At 39.9% G+C, this 23,106-nt stretch overlaps 1 protein-coding gene across 2 annotated transcripts in view; it reads right to left on the bottom strand.

The window, feature by feature from the left end:
- Nucleotides 1-238: 238 nt before the first annotated feature.
- LOC126203987 (arginine/serine-rich coiled-coil protein 2-like) overlaps nt 239-23,106 on the bottom strand; it is a 58,505-nt gene continuing 35,637 nt past the window's right edge. For both annotated transcript variants that reach the window (XM_049938417.1, XM_049938418.1), the window contains 5 exons: nt 20,096-20,146; nt 16,767-17,230; nt 4,578-4,795; nt 1,660-1,804; nt 239-1,379 (listed from right to left, as the gene is read on the bottom strand). In XM_049938417.1, coding sequence (XP_049794374.1) covers nt 1,222-1,379; nt 1,660-1,804; nt 4,578-4,795; nt 16,767-17,230; nt 20,096-20,146 — 1,036 coding nt within the window. In that variant the 3' untranslated portion in view covers nt 239-1,221. The remainder of the gene's footprint in view (nt 1,380-1,659; nt 1,805-4,577; nt 4,796-16,766; nt 17,231-20,095; nt 20,147-23,106) is intronic.

Below are 23,106 nucleotides of genomic sequence, written 5' to 3'. Positions count from 1 at the left end.
AGTGTAATTGGCATTGTCAGGCTTTTCTTACTGCCAGAAAGTATACCGATCAAATCATTTCAACAATTCCATAAAGCCACAATTAAATGGTCTGATTGATCACTGCCTATACAGCACACAAAATGTGTGAAGTGTATCTGTTTTGATGTGAAAAGCAAAGTGTTTTAATTAAATTTATTTTATAGATGACCATCCTCCTAAAATCTCTCAATAATGATAAATGAATACTGTCAACCAAAACCTTTCAATACTTAGATTTAATTACATGTCACTATCAGTTAATGAAGGAGTCTATTTTTGTGTTACAAATTTTCATTTATCAGGAAACTCTCCTCGAGATTAAGGAACAGACAGTGCAAACACATTATGTGATGCTTCAGTCATATGCATTTAGTTCTCTAATCACAATCATTATATTTACAATAACTTAAAAGACAAAATTTTATGTATGAAATTTACAATTAACATTCACTTTGGTATGCAAAAGTGCATAGCCGTTAATCTTAGTACATTCAGTCAAATTGAGGGATGTTCCATATTAGAACTGTCCATCTGCAGGCAGAGAATTCAGCAGATAAATTTAGAAATTTTACCAAAAACTTAATACAGCACTATATTAGAAACTTAATGACAAATACAACAGGATGACCCTTCAGTGCTGAACATGAGAGAAACATAGTGCATTTCTAACATTTAATACAACAAAATTCACAAACATATCATACATTCATTATAATTTACACTTCATTGTAAAATCACACATTCATAGAAAACTCTACATTTTTAACAGTATATACACAAGATACCCGAACAGTTTGAATGTATATAACATTTTACATCCCAGCTCCTTAACCCACTTCCCAATCAATTGTTTGTTGGAAGAGAAAGGGTTTAAAACATGTCCAATCATAGCATGCCGAGACCTTTTTAAAACATGAGTGTATGAAAATGTACCACTAAGATCATTCTTTTTGGAGGACTTTAGATCCTTAAATGAAGAGATGAGACACTGAAATTAACACTGGAAATCCACTCAAATATTCCATGGAAGGTACAAATGATACAATATTTTAAACTGTGAAGTGCAGGAGCTGAAAGTGAAATCCTTATGAACAGGAATGTGAAGAATGCCAATTTCTTATTGCATTTGTCTGATTTCATTTCCTACACTCATATACATCACGTCCCCAGGTGATATCACGACACACCTCCATTTTCTTGCTATCGTGGGTACTGGAAAGTACCAAAGCCAAGGCCTACCCCACGATGTGTGTGGGTTGCTACTCTCGCTACCTCATACTGCATCTCCATGGAGTTGAACATTTCTTCTTGCTTCTTGAGAATTTCATTTCCTTCTGTGCCTGAAGAGCCAGAGCTTCCTGTAATTGAGAAACATTTCAACTGTCATATTGCCCCAATACCAGAATGTCTACCAACTAGTTTTCCCCTCCTTTATCTTAACAATGGACTGTATATATGACACACAAATACCTCTAAGAAATAATTTATATAGAACAGTTTCAACAAATTAATAAAATTAATGAGAGTTATATTTCATAATTCATCCATAAACTGAAAGTTGTGAATTCAAGTAACAGTCTTTCATTAAAATACTTGTCACTCTTCTATCTTGGTTAGCTTGATATGTAGTGTATATACCTTGTGCCGTATCTTTGATCCCCATCAACCTCTTAAACTTGGCTGTCATTTTGCCATCTTGGTCTTGGGCAAATGTAGTTCCTTCCCATTTATTGGTAGATGTTTGTGGTGTTGACGAATCTGATTTTGTAGTAGAAGTTGTTGCCTGTAAAAAAGGACAACACAAATTTAACAGGAACAGCAAATATTTCAGTAAATTATTTCAAAACTATCTTTAAACATAACTGGAACAGATACAGCGTTTCAAAATCCCTCTGATAATGTCATCTTAGACCACATATTATTAAAATTGTCTAATGCAGCTCGCATTAAATAAATGAATGAATGTCACACAAAGTATAGTTATTGATAAACTGAGAAGAAAGGTGCTATAGTAGAGATGGCATAATAAGATCCCCGACAGTACTGTTGCCAGTTTTCAACTGCAAAGTGCTAATGGCTACAGCTGAAAACAGTAGCCATCTACTACTGTGCTGTGACAGCACTGAGGCATTACCATAGAAATGTTTACAAAAGTGCATACATTACTGGTTAAGGAAGCTGCGTAAATTTGCTACACCTAGTCCACTGCAACTTTCAGGGATCACCTTATGCTGACTCAACTACAGCTGTTATCTTGCATATCAAAATTCATTCACAGGAGCCACTGAGTCACAGACAGACCCAAATTGTGTCCGACTCACTGCCTACTATACGCAGTGAGTAGCAATCTATCCATTTCATATTATTGTTATTCCATCCTGGACTTTCCATTGCTTTAAGTTCACCTAGAGCGATTTAGAAAACTTCACAATACCCCTACACAAACTTAAATCACCACTAAAGCAATTAAAGTCTAACATTCTTTTGACAATATCAGTTACCCACAATCTTGTGGTAGGTTAAAAAGACTATGTTGTATCACTGGCAAAAATCTGTTCACTCAAATGAACTTCTTCTGACTCAAGGGCCTCCTTTAATGCCCTTTATGGTTTAATTTCTCTAACATACGTATATTATACAATATGGCCTTCCATAATAACAAATGATTATAAAGCAAAATGTGCTTTCAAATGATGAACAAGTGCACAGAACTGAGCAACCAACATGAACTATCACTTTGGAAGCCATGGGTTTTGAGAAAACTTTTTACTCAGTTTCAACAAAATCTGTACAGGGAGCTCTTGAGAAACAAGGCATGATTCAACCTAAAAAGAACGACGAACCTAAACAAAATCAACATTTTCAAGGGGGTTCAGGGATATTTTCCAAGTATTCTGGTATAAGATAGATACGGTTTCTTGTGGTCTATTATCCAGTAACTATATTTTGTTTCATTTCTTACCACAGTTTATCTTTGAATCTGTACTGCACTAAAATTATCTGCAGACAGTGCAAATGTTGACACGAAGCATCCCCACTTTACTCTTCATCATCGAGCATGCCTTCAGTACTGCTCAGACTTGCTCCAGGTTTGTTTTTTCAGACTACATTAATTGCACATTAACAGTGATGACACAGCAGTATGGATTGGTTTAATGGCAAAGAGTAGTTGATATGCAACTTGTGTGGGAGTTCACTGAATGTAATGGAAGAGCAACACTATTACACTATGCTCAGTCATTTCTAAAGTACCAGCAACTGAATCTTAGTCCGTTAGAATCAGAGGATTGTGGCATTACTCCATGTTTTGTATTGTACCTTTTGTAACTAAGTATTACAGGATTTTCACTGTTCTTAAGATATTTTCGCAAGGAAACCACAACTGGCGAAACAAACTGTATAAATCATAATTACATTATTACTCTGTAATGAGTCACTGGATATAAAGGATCTCTTACTCAAATTGTTGTTGTTGTTGTTGTCTTCAGTCCTGAGACTGGTTTGATGCAGCTCTCCATGTTACTCAATCCTGTGCAAGCTTCACCTCCCAGTACCTAATGCAGCCTACATCCTTCTGAATCTGCTTAGTGTATTCATCTCTTGGTCTCCCTCTACGATTTTTACCCTCCATGCTGCCTAAATTGGTGATCCCTTGATGCCTCAGAATATGCCCTACCAACCGATCCCGTCTTCTGGTCAAGTTGTGCCACAAACTTCTCTTCTCCCCAATCCTATTCAGTACTTCCTCATTAGTTATGTGATCTACCCATCTAATCTTCAGCATTCTTCTGTAGCACCACATTTCGAAAGCTTCTACTCTCTTCTTGCCTAAACTATTTATCGTCCATGTTTCACTTCCATACATGGCTACACTCCATACAAATACTTTCAGAAACGACTCCCTGACACCTAAATCAATACTCGATGTTAACAAATTTCTCTTCTTCAGAAACGCTTTCCTTGCCATTGCCAGTCTACATTTTATATCCTCTATACTTCGACCATCATCAGTTATTTTGCTCCCCAAATAGCAAAACTCTTACTACTTTGAGTGTCTCATTTCCTAATCTAATTCCCTCAAAATCACCTGACTTAATTCGACTACATTCCATTTTCCTCGTTTTGCTTTTGTTGATGTTCATCTTATAACCTCCTTTCAAGACACTGTCCAAGCACCCAGCTGTCAAGCAACTTAACCATATAACATAAACACTATTTGAAGGCCAACACCAAGCCAAGCATCATTTTATGCCAATTATGTCAGTTTTTTTTCTACAAGGACATAGTTTCACAAAGTGTAAATCATGGTAAAATTATAAATGTGCTAGCACAAAATCGGGTGTGAGTTAACATTGTGAACATAGAAAATTTGACGGGAGCAATAAAGAATGTTGCTGCTGGAATGTAAAATAGAAGTTCTACTGTACTTGGAACAAGTCTCACACCTAGTGTGTTATGGTGCGTGAAAGTGAGATTAGAGAAATCTCTGTGCTAGTAGGTGCTTTCAGTTTTAAGCCTGACAGCAAGCAGTTCTCCAAGCACAAAGTTTTAATTACCTTGTTGCCCCATAAGAGACGCCTCTTCTGCATTTGTTCAGCATATCGTGCAGGATTCATTGCAGCTGGATTGTAATATTTTGGAAATTCTATTCCAGTAGTAGACTTAATCTGTCGAGCCTGCTCTTCTGCTGATCGCTGAAGAAGTTGCTGTGGTGTTACAGGTTGTGCCGTAGGATCATTTGGTGCTTTTATTTCAATTCCAAGACGTTCCAAAACTGCACAAAGTAATCATCACATAGTCAAGCTATTCCTATATTGAAATACCCTCACTATTAAGTTTAGCTCATATATGTAAAGCAAACTGTATCTATTTAACTCATTGTACACAATCTATTACAAGTTGCAGTGATAATTCTTTAATTTCATTAGAAAATACACAAAAATAAAATTAAAATACAAGTTTTAACTGCTGAAATATGTCTTTACTTTGTCACTTGAACTAACTTGTGGTTCAAATGATTTTCAATAATATAACACAGTAAATAACATTCTGTAAAATATTGGTATTTAATATTAGAATTTTTAAAACATGTGAAACCATGAAGCTATGTATGCGCAATGCTTAATTCATGTCAGCCGTGGAAAAGAACTTTTTTAGACATTGCAGCACCAAACCAGAATTTGCATCCAGGACATAGAGCTCACATGAGCAAATCTGGTCAGCACTGGGCATTTCCACTGGTGTGGGGGTGCGGCACAGGAAACAGAAATGTTTTTCCAATTGTTGCATTTCTACACTATCAAAATGAAGATGCAGACTAGCATTCACTGAACCTAATTTTTGTGGATAGGATACAAAACAATCACACAAGGGACAGCAAAATCATGCAAATAGAAAAATATAACAGTTTATCACTCCAACTGAGACAAGTTACTTGTACCTTATATGCAACTATTCTGACAGTATTAGTGATAAAAAAGGGAAGAATAAAACTTTAGACTACTTTCCACAACTGCTACTTGATTGGAGATTAAAGATCTAAACAGCAAGGACTAAACAGCAGAGTCACCAGTCTCTTGATCCAGGAATAGTTCGTCTGGAATTAATGACATCCAGAAAGTATGTGTCCTGGTGATGAAAGTACGTAGGATGGGAAGACCAAGGCATTGAAGGCAATACTGATGCCAGGGCTGAGAAAGGATTTACAAAGAAGTGTATGGATCAGGCCAGTATGTAGGTCAGGTGAGGGGTCTCCCAGGGCTCATCCTGTGGTGAGAAAAGCCCCACCCTGTATCCAAATCCTGTCAGCCTGATGAAGGACGAAGACAGTTACAGAGCAAAGAATATTTTCTAGTTGACAGAGTCAAGACAGTAAAAGAGAAGAGGCTAAATACAGCCCATAATAAAACAAGAGAAGAGAAACAGGTAAGGTAGCTGGTGAATGCCCGCAGGGCTCTGCACACGACAGGAGTTGTACTACCCACAGCAGTCGCACCCCTGCTCCAGTGCAGCAAAGCATTCTGCTTTGATACAAAATAGGCAGAAAAGGCAACACACCATACCTAAAAGCAATTAAAACAGAGTAAGGAGGTGTTCTCAGCTGTCCCCCTGATCCAGCATGCAACAGATGCCCAAAACCCAACCACCCTGCCCCTGCCCTGAAGGAAGCTTCAAATCTTCTGACAAAGATGGTGCATGAAGTGCCAAAACTGGTAGCTACACAATAAGTGACAACATAAGGACATTTGTAGGTGTTTCATTTTCTTACAAACTCAAAGTTGGGGTGGACTGCCATTTTAAATGCTAATGACTGAGGCAACACTGAAATTTTCACGGCAAAAGGAAAGCTTGTTGCGATACAGTCAGCAAGCCATCTTCGAACAACATGACTGTGCCTTGGAAATAGTGGACCATATCACCTGCCTGATTCAACATGCTGCCGCACATTCCATTCCCTAGTCTAGCAACCACCTGACAATGGTGTGGTGGAATGATGAACGTAATTTATCAATCAGAGCCAGGCACACAGCTTTGCAGAAATTAAAACACTGTTCATCTACTGAAAATCTTCATGCCTTCAGGTCTGCAAGAGCACAAGGGAAGTGAGTGTTAAAAGGACAGAAGGAATTCCTGACTGTCACTAATCAGTCCAATTCCACTGCGTAAGACAGATTCAACAAGGCAGCTTTCAGCCAAGGGCAGTACACCTCCCCTTACAACTTTGTTGAGAAAAGAGGGCTTCATGAAAACGCTTACACAAGGCACAGGTTTTAGCTGAACACTTTTATACTGTCACTGCATCAGCCAGACAAACTCCTGCAGTCTAGGTCTTCTGTAGAACTGTAGAGATGAGGGGCCTCCGCTTTACTTCATGCAACGAGGTGGTCTACGATCTTCCATTCTCCTTGTGGGAATTGAGTCAGCTCTGACCATGACCAGTTACACTTCTCCAGGGCTGGATCAAACCCATTATGCCATGTTCCATCTTCTGGGCCCTTGAGCTGAAGTCAAGCTCCCATTTCGTTTCAATCAGATCTAGTTTGATGGACAGTACCTGTAACAGTTAATGGAGAATGGCCATTACCAGTTAAGTGGTTAAGACTCTCCGATGCAAGGTCAACTGCAGCCTTGTCTGGTTCTTCATTCCATTCCATGGTCACCTACTCCCTGTGCAATTTCTGGCACTACTGTTCTGCCGTTGACAACTTAATTCTATTAAAGACAGCAATACAGGATACCTTATGCCGGAACCATTTGGTGTGTTACTTGACCTTGCAAAACCATAGCACACGACACCATTTGGAGGTACAACATCCTCCACCAACTTCATGAATGGGAACTACATGGATATCTGCTGCTTTTTATCGAATCCTTTAAGGATTGGTGCTTTCGATTTTGCATTGGTGATGGCTTGTCTGATTGCAATACTCAAGAGAATGGGGTTCCACAAGGTAATGTACTCAGTGTCACAGTGTTTGCAATCACTATCAATGGCATCTCCTCTGCTGTCAGGATCTCTGTTAAATGTTCTGTTTATGGATGACTTCATTATATCCTGTTGACCATCCTGCAAGTCAGCAGACAAATCCACACTGGAAACTAGTCACTGGAATGCAAAGTCGTGGCCATTTCCCATTTAACTGTCTGCAATAGCTGGGAAACAAAGGTTAATGGCTAAAGATCACACTGCAACTGTAGAAAAGTGTGTGATCTGCCTGGAGTTCAAAAGGCAGATGTTCTCTCAATGTATAAGGCACTTGATAATCGAACCCCTGAAGCAAGTGATAGCTGAACAGCATCTGCATCCAACAAGTCATAAGGTGAATTGTTTAAAGAACACACTGTTTAATTTTATCCATTTTTGCAGCTGCAAACCTGACTGTATTCAGTACACTGGAAGTATGAATTAAAAAATACTTCGTCACAAAGTTTCTTGTTTTATTAAATACATTATGCATTTCGGACCCTGTGGGTCCATCCTCAGTGTAAGTTGTTTTAATACGGTTTATTGTTGATCTTTAATGAGGTGAAATGCATGTTTCTGTCATGAAAAGGTCTGATGTTAGCTTATGAATTTCGTACGTCAAATGCGGAAAATATGTACAAAACAATGGAAAAAATGAATAGTGTAAACTTACCACAAAATCCAAGAAAAATGTTTTTAATATCATCATATATTGGTTTCTCCATCCGGTTCATGTATATCACTTCACTCAAGAGGTACATCTGCATACACATTTCACAGATGATGATGTTGAAGGTGTGATCAAATCTAACTTTGTTAGTAGTGCCACAGATCTAACTATTAATCAATTGACATATGCAAGGAATAACCTTACAATAGGTCTTTAAAATTACTGATTTAACAGTGACTTGTGAAATCTGTTCATTCATTTAACACAGATTCTGTTTTTTATGTTTCGTTTCCAACATATGCTATGCAACAACTGATTTTTGAGGTGGCTGAGTCTGAAAACATTTGTGTGCTCTTGAAAACTGGTTTTGAAGTTTTTGCCTGTTCTCCCTATGTTGTAGAGATACTGTGGATGAAGTCAGTAACTGCTGTTATTACACATATTTACAATTAGTTAATACACTACACGCATTACTAAAAGCTGCTGAAGAGTATTTTGAAAGTATTGTATGCGAAATGTAATCTGAAATCACACACAGGCACCAAAAGAAATTAGAGGCCACAGATCTAAAACTGCATCAGGAACAGGACAACTATCCACCCAACAAAATACAGTTTTATGAAACAGTCATAAACCAAACTGACATCACATTCGGTGAAAAATGACAGCATCTATTCAGGGAAGGGATAAAACATCACTTTCAGATTAAGTAACAGTAACCTAAAAAACCCATCTTACACACTAAAAACACAGCTGACTTAGTAGACCTAAATTACACTGAACAGACCGTCCAGCACACAACATTAATAAAATTACTCAAAAATGGTTAATAAAAGCAATTTCCTCTTCACAGAAAAACAACTAAAAATTTGCATTTTAATGAATCCCACGGCCAAGGCAGAGCTCGACCTAAGACCCATAGACCTCATGTTCCGTTGAAGCCTACTGTTAATTCTAAAAATAAATCTACCTCCAGTCTCTTAATTACGGAATGAAATTCTGAAGCAGTACCAGACTTTTGATAAGTCATACTCAGTTAAGAACACACATGAATTAGCTAAAATGAAATATACAGTGGAAACTCTGCTTTTACACTTTTCAAAGGACTTCAAAAAAAGGTGTAAAATGAGGGAAAATGTAAAATGTGAGAAACTGCATTTTAAGCTATACAAGTTCCATATAGGATAACCCTGCACTTTTGCATTTTACGTATGATATATGTACATAACAGACATATACTTGTGAGGGACTTGTTTATTATCTAACGAAAACCACTGACATAACTGGAACTGGTAACCATCTGAGAAGTAGAAACGTTTGACTCAATTTCATACATCATAATTGATGTTTTTGGAAAGCTTGCCACCGTCATTCATTATTTAAATAATGAAAAACTGCAACAGTTACATACCTTTTCATGCATAGCACAACACGTTTTGAGAATTTTTCCATTGTCAAGTGCAAATATTTAAAAAAGTACTTAAAACCACACACAAGAAAACTATCACTCACATTGCTCATTTGTGTAACACTACAAAAAATACACACACAACTACTACACTTGAAAACAAGAACAAATTCTCAAAACAAGTTTTCCTCAGCATGAAAAAAATATGTAATTGGCACTGTGTTTAAACCAAAAACATCTGAGCAACACAAAGTCAGTGAAGATGTCAACTAGTGCTACAAGTGGCAAAACGTGCTAAATATAGTTCAACAGAGATGTCACGATGATCACAACAATCACAAAACTCTGCATGTGCAGTAGAGACAGTTTGGCAATGATTGTTATCGGTCATGACATGTTCATTCAAACAAACCTAGTTACTTCCACTAACCACCACGCTGAGCTGAGCTTGGCATTGCAGGAGACACGGCATGAACTGTTTCAACTTTTACGCGTTTACCGGTTTAAATCCACTGAGTAGAGCACCCTGGTGTCACGAAACTTAACCGTGTAACATTTGTAAACACTGCTTGACGTTCAATGCTGTCACAGCATAATTTTACATCAGTTTTTTCTCCGCAAATATTTTTTTGTGAAACATCAATCATGGGAATTTTATAAATATGCTGACACAAAATCAGGTGCGAATTAATATAGTGGACACAGGAAATCTGACGGGGTGAAAAAAAAAAAAAAATAAATAAATAAAAAAAAATAAAATGGTGGGACAACTTTAATTTCAGGAATGTAAAAGCGGGGTTGTACTGTATAGAAATTCATGCAGGTGCTAGGTTTGCCTCTTTTGATGTAACTAACCTATTTACAAATGGTACCAACTGAAGAAACGGTAGATATAATCTTTGAAAAACTGGTTGAAAAAGAATATATATATATATATATATATATATATATATATATATATATATATATATATTAAAAAAAAACCGGTAGAAGAAAAGTCAATTGCAGAAATATCAAAGTCAAGGACATCTTGCAGCTAATATTGCCACATAATTAGTTTCCATTTAATAGGAAAGTTTACCGACAGAAAAAGGGTATTGCCATGGGCAGTAGCGTATCATGTTTCCTGGCAGATATATAGGATGTATCAAAAAGAATCATCCAATTTTTAAAAAATCATAGCTATTATGTTATTTGAGATATACGTGTGTGTACAACATACTCTTGGAAAGAGCAAACTCTCGAGTTTTACATGGTTCCCACTAGGTAGCAACAGTGTGCACTGACTGTAGTTCTAGTAAAAATAGTGTCGGGTTGACAAAGCGTTTTGTGTTCTATGTTTTCTGCAGTGTGGTTTAGTAACAACTGTTCAGCGTGACTTTCGTACTAGGTACGGTGTGGATTCTCCTACAGCACAGAGCATTAGACGATGGCATGAACAATTCCGAGAAGCAGGTTGTTTGTGTAAAGGCAAACTGCTGGGCCATCCCCAAGTGTCTGACACAGAAGTCAAATGCATCCGCCATAGTTTCACTAGGAGTCCACAGAAATTCGTTCATCGTGTCGCTCGACAATCAACATGCCCCCAATGTCTGTGTGGCTTGTGAAGCAAGCTCTTTGTGAAGGTGACAGACAACAACGCATGGAGTTCTGTAATTTCGTTCTTGGTAGGATGGAGGATGACAGTTTTCTCCACACTCAGTGTTTAGTGATGAGGCAACATTCCATTTAAATGAGTCATCATCATGTGAGAATATGGGGTATGGAACAACCACATGAAGTTGTACAACATGAGACAGACCCTCCAAAATTTGGTGCGTTTTGTGCAGTTTCACAGAAAAAGGTGTAGGCCCATTTTTCTTTGCCGGCAACACTGTTACAGGTAGCACATATCTTGATATGCTTGGGAACTTTCTTTTCCCACCGTTGGAGACTGATTCGAATGACTTCATTTACCAACAGGATGGGGCACTGCCACACAGGCGTATGGAGTGCAGGAATTTTTAAATCAAAGAGTTATTGAATGATTGATCATTCACACTGGAACAAATGATTCAGCTTTACATTACTGGCCTCCAAAGTCACTGGACATGACTGTGTGTCATTTTTTATGAGGGTTTGTAAAAGACTCTGTTTATGTGCCGCCATTACCAACAAAGAATGAACGGAGACATCGCGTAACAGTAGCTGCAGAAGCTGTAACTCAAGACATGCTTGCTGCAGTGTGAGAACAATTTGAATACCACACTGACATATGCCGTGCTTCTCAAGGGGGGCATACTGAACACCTATGAAAAGATACGAAAAAACTTGATGTGCCAAATCGGATGTCTCTTTTTGAATCAACCTGTATTTCTCAATCATATGGAAAGTACGTTCTTTAAAGAAAACAACAGACTCCAAAATAAAATATTACTGGAGATATGTCGATGATACCTTGCTGCTATTTGACAGAACGAAAGAGGAGATTGAACAACTAGCCTTATTCAATTCTTTCCACAATAACATGAAATTCACAACAGAACATGAGGACAACAAAAGCATAATTTTTTTGGATCTTATCACCAACCACCGACAAAAACTTAAGTTGCAATCTCGACTAATAAGGAGTTAGGATACTCACTCGTCCATAACATAAAATCGAATACATAAAAAATTCAACGGCGGTGGAGTGTACAAAGGATCATGCCCTAGTTGTCCTGCCTACCATGTAGGGAAAATAGGCTGAAACATCGAAACCCGGTTTCAAGAACACACAAATGCTTTCAGGCTCAACCACCTTGAAAAATCAGTTACTACACAGCATTTCTTGGAAACGAAACATACCATCAACAGTGTACAAAACAACTTGGTACTATTACATATTGAAGCCCATGGAAGATCCTAAATCTGTTAGAACTGAAGATACACCTCCATAAAATCAAAAAAACTACAATCTAGGTTAAATGAACAGACAGATTTCACAAGCCACAGTTATTTCAGTAATTTGAGAGATCTACTCTAAATTTATTCCCTGCATATGTCAATTATTTAATAATTAGACCTATGGCACTACAAATAATTTCATTTTTGGTCACACCATGTACACATCTGTGAAATGTGTGTGCAAATGACCCTCTTGAGTGAAGTGATATGCATGGACAGGATGGAGAAACCAATGTATAAGTTAAAAACACTTTTCTTGGATTATGTGGCAAGTTTACAACATTCATTTATTCCACTGTTTCATGCATATTTTCCACATTTCATTCACGAAATTCATAACCTAACATGAAACCTTTTCGTGGAAGGAACATGTGTTTCACCTTATTCTAGACCAACAATAAATCATGTATTAAAGATAACTTACATCCAAGGATGGACCCACAGGGTCTGAAATGCATCATGTATTTATTGAAACACAAAAATTTGAGGCTGCAGATGTTTCTTATTTCATACTTCCAGAACAAACTGTGATTTTAACTGGTGTCAGAACTTTACTGCAATTCCAGAATGAGATTTTCACTCTGCAGTGGAGTGTGCGCTGATATGACATTTCCTGGCAGATTAAAACTGTGTGCCCGACCGAGACTCGAACTCGGGACCTTTGCCTTTCGCAGGCAAGTGCTCTACCATCTGAGCTACCGAAGCACGACTCACGCCCAGTACTCACTGCTTTACTTCTGCCAGTATCTCGTCTCCTACCTTCCAAACTTTACAGAAGCTCTCCTGCGAACCTTGCAGAACTAGCACTCCTGAAAGAAAGGATATTGCGGAGGAGAGCTTCTGTAAAGTTTGGAAGGTAGGAGACAAGATACTGGCAGAAGTAAAGCAGTGAGTACCGGGCATGAGTCGTGCTTCGGTAGCTCAGATGGTAGAGCACTTGCCCGCGAAAGGCAAAGGTCCCGAGTTCGAGTCTCGGTCGTGCACACAGTTTTAATCTGCCAAGAAGTTTTACTGCAACTGCTTGTATAGCTGTGGTAAGGAGAGGAATGGCATCGATCATCATCAAAAACAGATAGTCCACCCTTAGCCCTGTCTTCAGTAGCACTGTCCTTCCTGTAGGAGTGGTGGCCCCTTAATGCAGATGTGTCACAGGCTTTAAAATGAGTTTCTTGTCAACAGATGCAGAACAGTCTCTCCTGGGCCAGGAGCTGTAATTCTTCCAAACGTGATCTGTATCCACTCAAGTTACAGTGCAATACAGAAACCCCTGCAGATGCCGTTAATTAGTGATAGTTGTAACTGCCCTCCTCCCTTGGTGCTGGTGATTAACCTGAGAGGTCAGAGACAGTGCCCAGCTCTGGTTCTTCCATACGAATATCAGTATCCTCAGACACATGATCACTATCTGAAAGGGAGAGAGCTCCCCAATCCAATGGTGGCACTGCCACTTTCTTCAATTTCAAATGACTGTATCCTTACTTATGGGAGGAGTTGCATGCATGAGTAGAGAGGATGGCTTAGTGGGCTCCTGATGGTGTGGCCTAGGTCTTTCACTGATGGGTCCCAAAAAATTTGGGGTTCAAGTGTAGCTTTTCCTCCACAGATACACTGACAAGTGCAAGCACTTTTACTTGAATCCTGTGGTCTGGGTTTATGTGAGGCATCATACTTGCCAACTGGCTTCTTAAGGGCTGATGCAAAAGTAGCAAACACCAAAGTTTACATAGCTTTTAAACCTTTTTTAGATTCACCACAGGGTTTGCCCTCTCTTAACTTTCAACCCCTGAATTTTCCTTTCCTTGTTACAAAATCCAACTCTTCCTGCTCCATACTGGGTAATCTCCAGAGCAGTTTATACATTTTGGAGGAAGAGTACAGGAGTCACTGGGCTGAGTCTCCACAATTTCCACATATAGCCCTCCCACTTGATGCCATGGTGGTATGACCAAATCTTTGACTTTTGAAATATTGATTTGGGTTGGCAACAAATAGTCTAACCTTGAGATGGATATAAATGTGACAGTTTTTTCCAATGTGCCGTTGACTCTCCCCATATAGTTCTGCACTTCCATGACACCCATTTTTTTCCATTCCATACTTAACTGCTTAGGGTCCATCTCCATTATATCAGAGCAGGTAACCACACTTTTACAGAAGTTAAAGGCGGTATGAAACTCAGCCAAAACAGGGTAGTCACCTTAGGCCTTGTATCACGGAAGCTTACATACTTTGACTGTGATTTTTCCAGGTAAAATTTAATTCCCTGAGAATTCCAGATTTTCGAGGAGAATCACTGCCCTGACTTTTTGACCAAGCAATATCCTCCAGCGCCTTATGAGCATAAAAATGAGAGACCTTCCCAAAGGTTGTCTCTGCTCTCTTGATTGTAATGGAAGTGTTATGGTAGACTAACCCTGGCACTATAATTCTGAGACATCTTCTCAGACAGACTGACCAATTCAGCTTTCTTTGTTGGATGGGTGTAGGTACTAACTGATAGTATACCCATGCTGTCAGGAGTAAATGTGAATTGAGGTCTCTCCATAGGGATCCCATAAGCCACTATCAATCCAGACAGAGCCCTGCATGCTTAGCAAGCCTTACATTACGGGGTAAGGGGCATGTGCCCAGGGGGTTGACTGCTGGACTTTTTACCTCAACAGCCATTCAGCTCATCAGCACACAGCACATCTTCAGGTTGAGTTCTTTTTAAAACAGAGGTGTGTTTCTTCCTCATGATCCAGAATGTGAGGCCAAGGCACCTGTTCTTTGAAACACACAACGGTCCACTGCCGTGCCTAAAGATGACCCCCTGAACTATGTCCAGAGTATGGTAGAAGAGTCTGGCGGCACTGGCCAGTCCCCAGCTTGGGAAATGCAGGTCGCCATATCCATACCTACCCACTGCTGGAGGAGTTTCTTGGGAAAAACACAGCCCTACTTTCCCTTGCAAGTTGTGGGACACATTCTGTCAGGCCCCAGCCCTGAGGTTGCACTAAAGATGCATATGATAAAGCGGTGTCCCCCAGGAGCAAAAGAGAGCAAGACAGCAGGTGCATGGAACAGGAATGCAACATGACCCTGGCACCAGCAAGATTGTTAATCACATGATAATGACGACATGCAATGACATGGAAAAGTGGTTTGTGGGGACGGGGGGAGATGATAACACACACAATAACTTCTCAAACTTGGGAAAAAAATTCCCTGAGAAATCCATGCGTGAGGAGGAAGATGGTGTCAAAAAAGCCCTGAAAAATTAATGGTGAGCATGGAAGGTGGGATGGGTGGGGGATGGCACAGTACCACATAATGATTTTTCTTTCCTCTCTGCTGAGCTCTATACAAGCCATAGGCAGTAGTTTAACCATATTTTTTAAACATCGATAATTTATTTTTAATAATATTCATATAATTAACATACTCTGAAATAGTGTTTTCAAATTTGCGATATCTACAACTCTATGAAATCCAATTTCAATGCTAGGCAAAAAATGCAAAATTCCCCGAGACTTTAGGCAAATCCCTGAAATTCCGTGATCTTTCCTGGTAAAATTTAACTCCCCAAGAATACAACGTTTTGCAGAAGAGCTGCCCCAAGACAGAGGAAAGGGACAAAAATCAACCTAGGCACATGTCACGTATGACAGAGCATATCAATAAAGAAGCAAAAACAAACTCTTGCCATACACCTTTTCACAAAGCTCGAAGAACTCTTGGGCAGGAACTGTTTTGGAAGTGACAACAATGTGAAGAGTACTTGGAAAAACTGACTTAATGGATTGGCGACAGCCAACTATGACACAGGATTTCTAAATACGTGCAGTGGAAGTGGTAAGGAAAAGGTAAGCTTCAATTTCATAAGCAATGACTTCTTAGTTGATAAAAATTTACTACTTTATTTCATTAAAGCCAAACATCAGCCACTTTCAGGCTCACCCTTTCATATTTCCAACTGTCGTGGATTACTGACCACTATCAAATTAGGTGTGTCAAGGTTTTAGTAATGAAAAAGTTTCCCCTTTAGTGCTGTTAGTTTTAAAACTCTTAAGTACCACATGTTCAATAATTTTTTGGGCTAGCACATTATTGCATTAATTCTTGTTACAAAAATATCTTACTGCCATAGCGATGCAAAAGTGTCAGATAAAAAAATACTGTTGACTGGGGCTTCACAAAACATGACTGAATATCGAATTCACCCACAAAGGTTCAGGAATCACCATGGCCAATTTTAGCGAACGCACATTATGTTCTAGCTGTAAGTATGCACTTACTTGTTAGCTTGTTTGGTTTTTTTTCATATGGTCGACGATGTGTTGGAGAACGTGACCTTCGGTCTCTATCTCTCTCACGATCTCCACCCCTATGAGACCTAGAAGATGGACTGTGGGACCTCTTTTTACGATCTGCTGATCTTGACCTTCTCCTGCGTTCTGATGGACTGTGTGATGATCGTTTTCGGTCACCTCTGCTTCTGTGGGAAGGAGATCGCTTCCGGCGCTCTGGACTTCTTGACGATTCTCCCCGCCTGCGACGGTCACGAGATCGTGACCTTGAACGCCTTTTTGCATTTCCACGGGAATGACTCTTGTCTCTATCAGAACTATGAGATTTTCGCCGACGAGTGTTTGGTGAATGGGAATGCTTTTGGCGGTCAGGGCTATGTGAACGCTTCTTGTCTTCTGAACTATGTACATGCTTCTTAGCATCACTTGGATTTTGAAGGCTATTACTGCACCTGCAAAAGCATAACACTAGTTAATGCAGTCTAATGACAATACTCAAATGGCAAAATATGAAAATATTTAACAATTCCTGGATAAATATAAAAATAAGTCTTATTTTTCAATTTCATGCTTGTATAAACAGAACTTTTCATATTGTTTAAATGAAATCTGCTACCACTTTCTTGTATCTGATATTGGTGACCGATATTCCTCAATAGGGGACAAAAGAAATACATTATAGATGTTGGAGACTGTGAAAAGTTGGTTTTACATAAGTATGCAGCCTTCATCTGCATGCAGTTATCAATATTTTATTCTTCCGCTTATACTGGGTAGCACATTTTATATAAAGTTTTAAATAAAATCATAAATGATGAAGATTCAAATTTTGTAACAGCTGCTCTTTACCAACAGCTGCGACAAGAATTTCCAGAGCATTTAACTTGTGCCTTTAGAACTTTTTCAACAGCGTCTTTGTAGGAGAAAAATATAAAACAGGTAACTGAAAAAGGAAAAAGTACAAATGGTGTGCCTCTGGATCTCAATCCCACAGTTTATCATGATCATACAATTTTTGAAGGTCATGTTATGACTGACAGCTAAAATTATGGGAGCAAGCTCATAAAATATTGACAAAAATATTTCTTTTTTTTCCTTTAGTTTATTGGTTGCGAACAGAAGCTACTGACATGATGTACCACTGCTTACACAGATTTCATGGGAGCATGATGTATATTAGTGCTTCCTGCTCAATGTTAGCAAGATGTACTATTGCAGCTAGCACGAGAAGGGTGAAAAATTGGGGGTTTTGGCCACCTGTTCATTTTGGAGGAAGCATCCCCCACAAGCAATTTAAGCGAACTACAAAAAACAAACATTGTTGGGTGGACTCCTCCCAAATGAGAGTAAAGTAGCATTTTCACCTAACGGAGAAGCTTCACAGTCTATGTATTGTGCGTATTTCTTCTTCGAACAGTCCACTGGTGTACTGCCGGTCCATAGTGTCCAACGGGCACAATATTTCGGTGATCAGACATGTTGCCTTCATCAGGTGCGCTGACAAACTGAGCTCCTGAGGGCGGATGGCCGTCCTAAATCCCCTCCCCCCGCGAGGCGTTCTCGCCGCGGTCCGCGGCCGCACGTCGGTGGTTGCTGCGAGGCTGGTGTTGGCATCTGTGGTGTCATCCGTGTAACTGCCTCGTCCGCCCTGGTCGCTAGGAGCTTGTCCCTTCCATGGGACAATTTTGAGGATGAAGCTTCGCGTCATCCAAATGGAAACCTACTTGTTTTCTACGTAATGTTGATGACACGTTCGTGATATGGTCCCATTGAAGGGACAAGCTCCTAGACTTCCTTACGCACCTGAACTCCATACATCCGAACATCAAATTCACTATGGAGACCGAAGCAGAACGAAGTTTACCTTTCCTGGACGTCATGGTCAAAAGAAGAGTGGGTGGCACCCTGGACCATGGGGTATACAGGAAGAAAACACACACCGACCTGTATTTGCATGCAAATAGCTGCCACCACCCTTCGCAGAGGAATGGGGTACTAAAAACACTAGTGCACAGGGCGCGCACCATCTCGGATGCAGAGAGTCTACCCCATGAGCTGGAACACCTCAAAACTGTATTTCGGAAAAACGAGTACTCGAAATGGCAGATCAGAAGCCCTCTCCACCCCACCTCTACAGTACAGCGTGTGGAGATGGACGAAGTCACGGAGGAAGAGATAGCCACCGCCTATACACCGTATATTGGCACACTATCGGGGAAAATAGGACGAATATGAGGAAACACAGAGAAGGAACTGTCTTTTGCCTGCCCAATAAAACACTAGCATTGTTGGGAAGTGTCAAAGACGATCTCTGTTTGCGGAAGGCCGGTGTATACCAGATTCCATGTGTTTGTGGAAAGACTTACATTGGACAGACAGTGCGCACCATCTAAGATCGTTGCCAATAACATCAGAGGCGCACTCGACTTATGTACCCCAACAAGTCGGCAGTCGCAGAGCACTGTTTGTCCGAAAATCACGAAATGGATACCAACTTACCAGGGTCTTAGCACAGACATCTAAATAATGGGAAAGCATCATTAGAGAGACTATCGAAATTCGTGCCAGGGATGGACTCATCAACAGAGATTGCGGCTATAACCTCAGCAAGGCATGGGAACCAGCACTGAGTCTAATTAAAAAGAGGCTCAGCAAAGAAAATCAACGAGCGACTAGGGCGGACAAGGCAGTTACACCGACACCACCACAGACACCGAAACCAGCCTCTCAGCGATCACTGATGTGCGGCCGCGTGTTGGACCACAGAGAGAATGCCTCGCGGGGGAAGGGGATTTAGGACGCCCGCCCGCCCTCAGGAGCTCAGTTTGACAGCGCACCTGACGATGGCGACATGTCTGCTCACCAAAATATTGTGCCGTTGGACACTACGGACCGCAGTACACCCGTGGACTGTTCGAGCAGTCTAGGTATTGGCTGAGGATTTTAGATACATAGCAAATCAGCTGAGAAAATCTGTACGCTGTTTACACTTTGTCCAGTGTCCACTTCACAGGTAGGTGTAACTGCAGAATTCATTGGGGTCACAACCAATGATGCATGCTTTCTAGTGTCTTGCCTATTAACAATTTACACACACTTCCAAGTAAAATTTGAAGCATAGTCTATTTATCAGTCAAAATATACTATGTAAATGAATGCTAACAAATCAGATGCCCCTGTTACACACATTTGCACACTTAACTCTTCAAAAACAACACTTAGTTACATGTCACTGCTACAATAAAATTGGCTATTGTTTGGCCACAATAAAATAATTTTCAAATACAGAATATCTTAAGCATAATTATGCAACATACCTTTCTGCAGTTATATCAGAGCCAACTTCAGGCTGCCGTGTATCCTTCTCACTGAAACAAAGAAAAATGTTATAAGGAAACTTCCAGGAAGTACGTCAGCTACAACAAGAAACTAAGAACCAACATGACACACATTTTCTGTACACAGCTACACAACTTTTGCCATTAGTTACAGACTGAAAACTGACTGCTAACATGGTATAAGAAGATGAAGCTGTGACTACTGTAGAAGTACTGAACTAATGACTCTGAATGTGTACCCCTCATTTCCAACTATCTTCAAACTACCCCTGTTTCATTCCCCAGCAAGGAACTAACAGTTCCAAAATCTATGGTCATTTTTTGTACTTTGTGTGTGTGTGTGTGTGTGTGTGTGTGTGTGTGTGTGTGTGTGTGTGTTAGCAGTAATGGAATTTGCCTCTTGGAGGCAAGCACTGACCACCATTTATGTCCCTGTGTACCTTCCTTCACTCATGATGTGTGCGATTTAAGAGCATGTGTCCCTACAGTTCTCAAGGCCCGCTAATAAAGGCCACCCGGGTCAGCCTCCTGGCACGCTTTGGTGAGCCGTCAAAGGAAGAGTATTATTTAAGCAATCTCAAATGAGTGTTTGACCTATTCTGTAACCCGTATTACTGTTGTCCAGTGCTATGCACAACCTGTACTTCATTGTATCTCACATGTTGTTCCATAAAGTACTATGTTCCATAAATCATGTCCGTTCTTGCTATAGCAAACGTGGCAACAAGTCAGAATTATGTTTCCTCCCATGTTAGTGTCAGTGCTAAGTCACCCGACAAACATCTCAATGGAAGAACTACTCCAACATATCAAGGCCCAGCAGCAAGTTATCAAGGAACAGCAGCAGGCTCTTACCACCGCTCTAAATCATGTGGCATCTGCATGTTCGCAGCAGTTTACTCTCTCATCAGTGCAACCGTCACCCCTTCCAGCATATGATGAATCAACTGAATATTAGGATTCCTACGAGACACAGTTACACCAACATTTCCCTGTTTTTCGCATAGTCACTGCAAACCTGAGTAGGGCTCTCTTTCCTGCCTTTTGTCGCGCATTTATCACATGTTGTGCCAACTTGTGCCTGTTACAGTGTAAATTCAAGCGGCGGCACGCCAGTCAGAAATGAGACATCAGAGAGGGATTTGAAGATGTCAACCAATTGCACGCTGACTTACCCCTCTCCAGGACGAAACATATATGTGAAGAGGACATTAGCGCCACACCGACTCGTCGCGGCCCAGTTCTACAGCAGCATCAAATTAGGCACTTCAAAACCAGCGACTTACGAATTGTATACACTGAAGAACACGACTCGTCGCGGCCCAGTTCTGCAGCAGCATCAAATTAGGCACTTCAAAACCAGCGACTTACGAATTGTATACACTGAAGAACACTGTTTACTTTGTCTGTCGCCCTTTGCTTGTGACACATCTGATTAACACAAAGTTAAGTAATGTCATGTACTTTTCATAATAAAACTCATTGCTTGAATTGTTGTCTAGTGATCCGAGAAGCAGGTTTCCTAGACACACATCTTTGACAACTACGTGGAATTCAACAGTGCCTTTGCAAGTACTGACCAGTTACTCATTTGATGAAATGTCCAAGCTACTTTTGACCTATTACTGCGACAGAAAACATGTCATTGCGATGCGTGTAGAATTTTACCATAGTCAAAAACAGCCAAATCAATCTTAAGACTGGGCTGCACAATTACACAGGTTGAACCATCATTGTAAATTTGTCAGTAGTACCCATCACAAATCGAACACTGATCACAAGGTGCGTGGTGATGATATTTGTCTGGTCCCGGATAGGGAAGTCCGCGAACAGGCACTTTAATGTGAGAACCTGATGCTTACGGATACCGTATTTAATCGAATCGAAGCCGCACTTTTTTTCCAGTTTTTGTAATCCAAAAAACTGCCTGTGGCTTAGAATCGAGTGCAAAGCAAGCGGAAGTTCTGAAAAATGTTGGTGGGTGCCGCCACAACTAACTTCTGCCGTCGAATATATGTAGCGCTACACAGGCATGCTTTGTAGGCACAAAGATAAATACTGGCACCAAATCCTCTGCGTCAGTAAAAAAAAAAAAGGTGGAAGACAAGCTTTTTTCTCTGTACCGAGTTTCGACCACTGCATTTTCATACATTATCCAGCGAAGTAAATAAAATTCCGCATTGTTCATCTTCGAATGTAGCAGCATTACAATGTACTACGAAAATCTGACTGGCAAGACTGTTAGGGATGTTTGTCAATATGGCCAACTCTACGTTCTGAATTTTTTCCTACCTGTGAGAAGAGATGGTTGCTAATAGGAACTTTTATGAATTGTGAATCACATGCAGTATTCTCTTCACCATAAGAATAATACGAATATAAACATTTTGCCATGTATTGTTTCATGTTTGCTCTTATCTCATTTAAATCCTGTCTGCCTAATAAACTACGAAACTAGAGTGAGACAACAGCAAACGCGAAAGAATATACATATCATGTCATGTTTATATTCATATTATTCTTTTGCCTAATAGTGATACAGTCAGAAATAAAGCACAGCAATTGACTAGATTTTTAAATCTAAGATGACTAATTTCTGTGCAGGATGCACTTGCAAAGATTTTTAAACGGAGAATAATTTTCGCTAAACTCTCGTTCAGAACATCTTCTATCATAGGTAGTCTATTATTTGGTTCTTGTTGATCATTATCAAAGAAAGCAGCAGTGTAAGTAACAAATAGCAGTCTCTTGCCATTGTTTTGCTAATGAGACGATTCCTCTCTCTCTCTCTCTCTCTCTCTCTCTCTCTCTCTCTCTTTTGAGGCATAGCAATGGCTACCTGGTAAAGCTTAACTGCTAAGCTTACGACTTGAACCAAACTACTGTAGCTGTATCGTCATTCATTCGACCTAAATTGTGTCTCATATTACAATGGACCAACTTTGTTTCGATTTCGAGATGCGGCCTAAAACTTTTCTCTCCTCTCGAAT

This window comes from Schistocerca nitens, chromosome 9 (genome assembly GCF_023898315.1).
Source record: "Schistocerca nitens isolate TAMUIC-IGC-003100 chromosome 9, iqSchNite1.1, whole genome shotgun sequence".
Lineage (NCBI taxonomy): Eukaryota > Metazoa > Arthropoda > Insecta > Orthoptera > Acrididae > Schistocerca > Schistocerca nitens.
The sequence above is the reverse complement of the archived record's forward strand: the minus strand, read 5'-3'. Positions and strand labels throughout refer to the sequence as shown.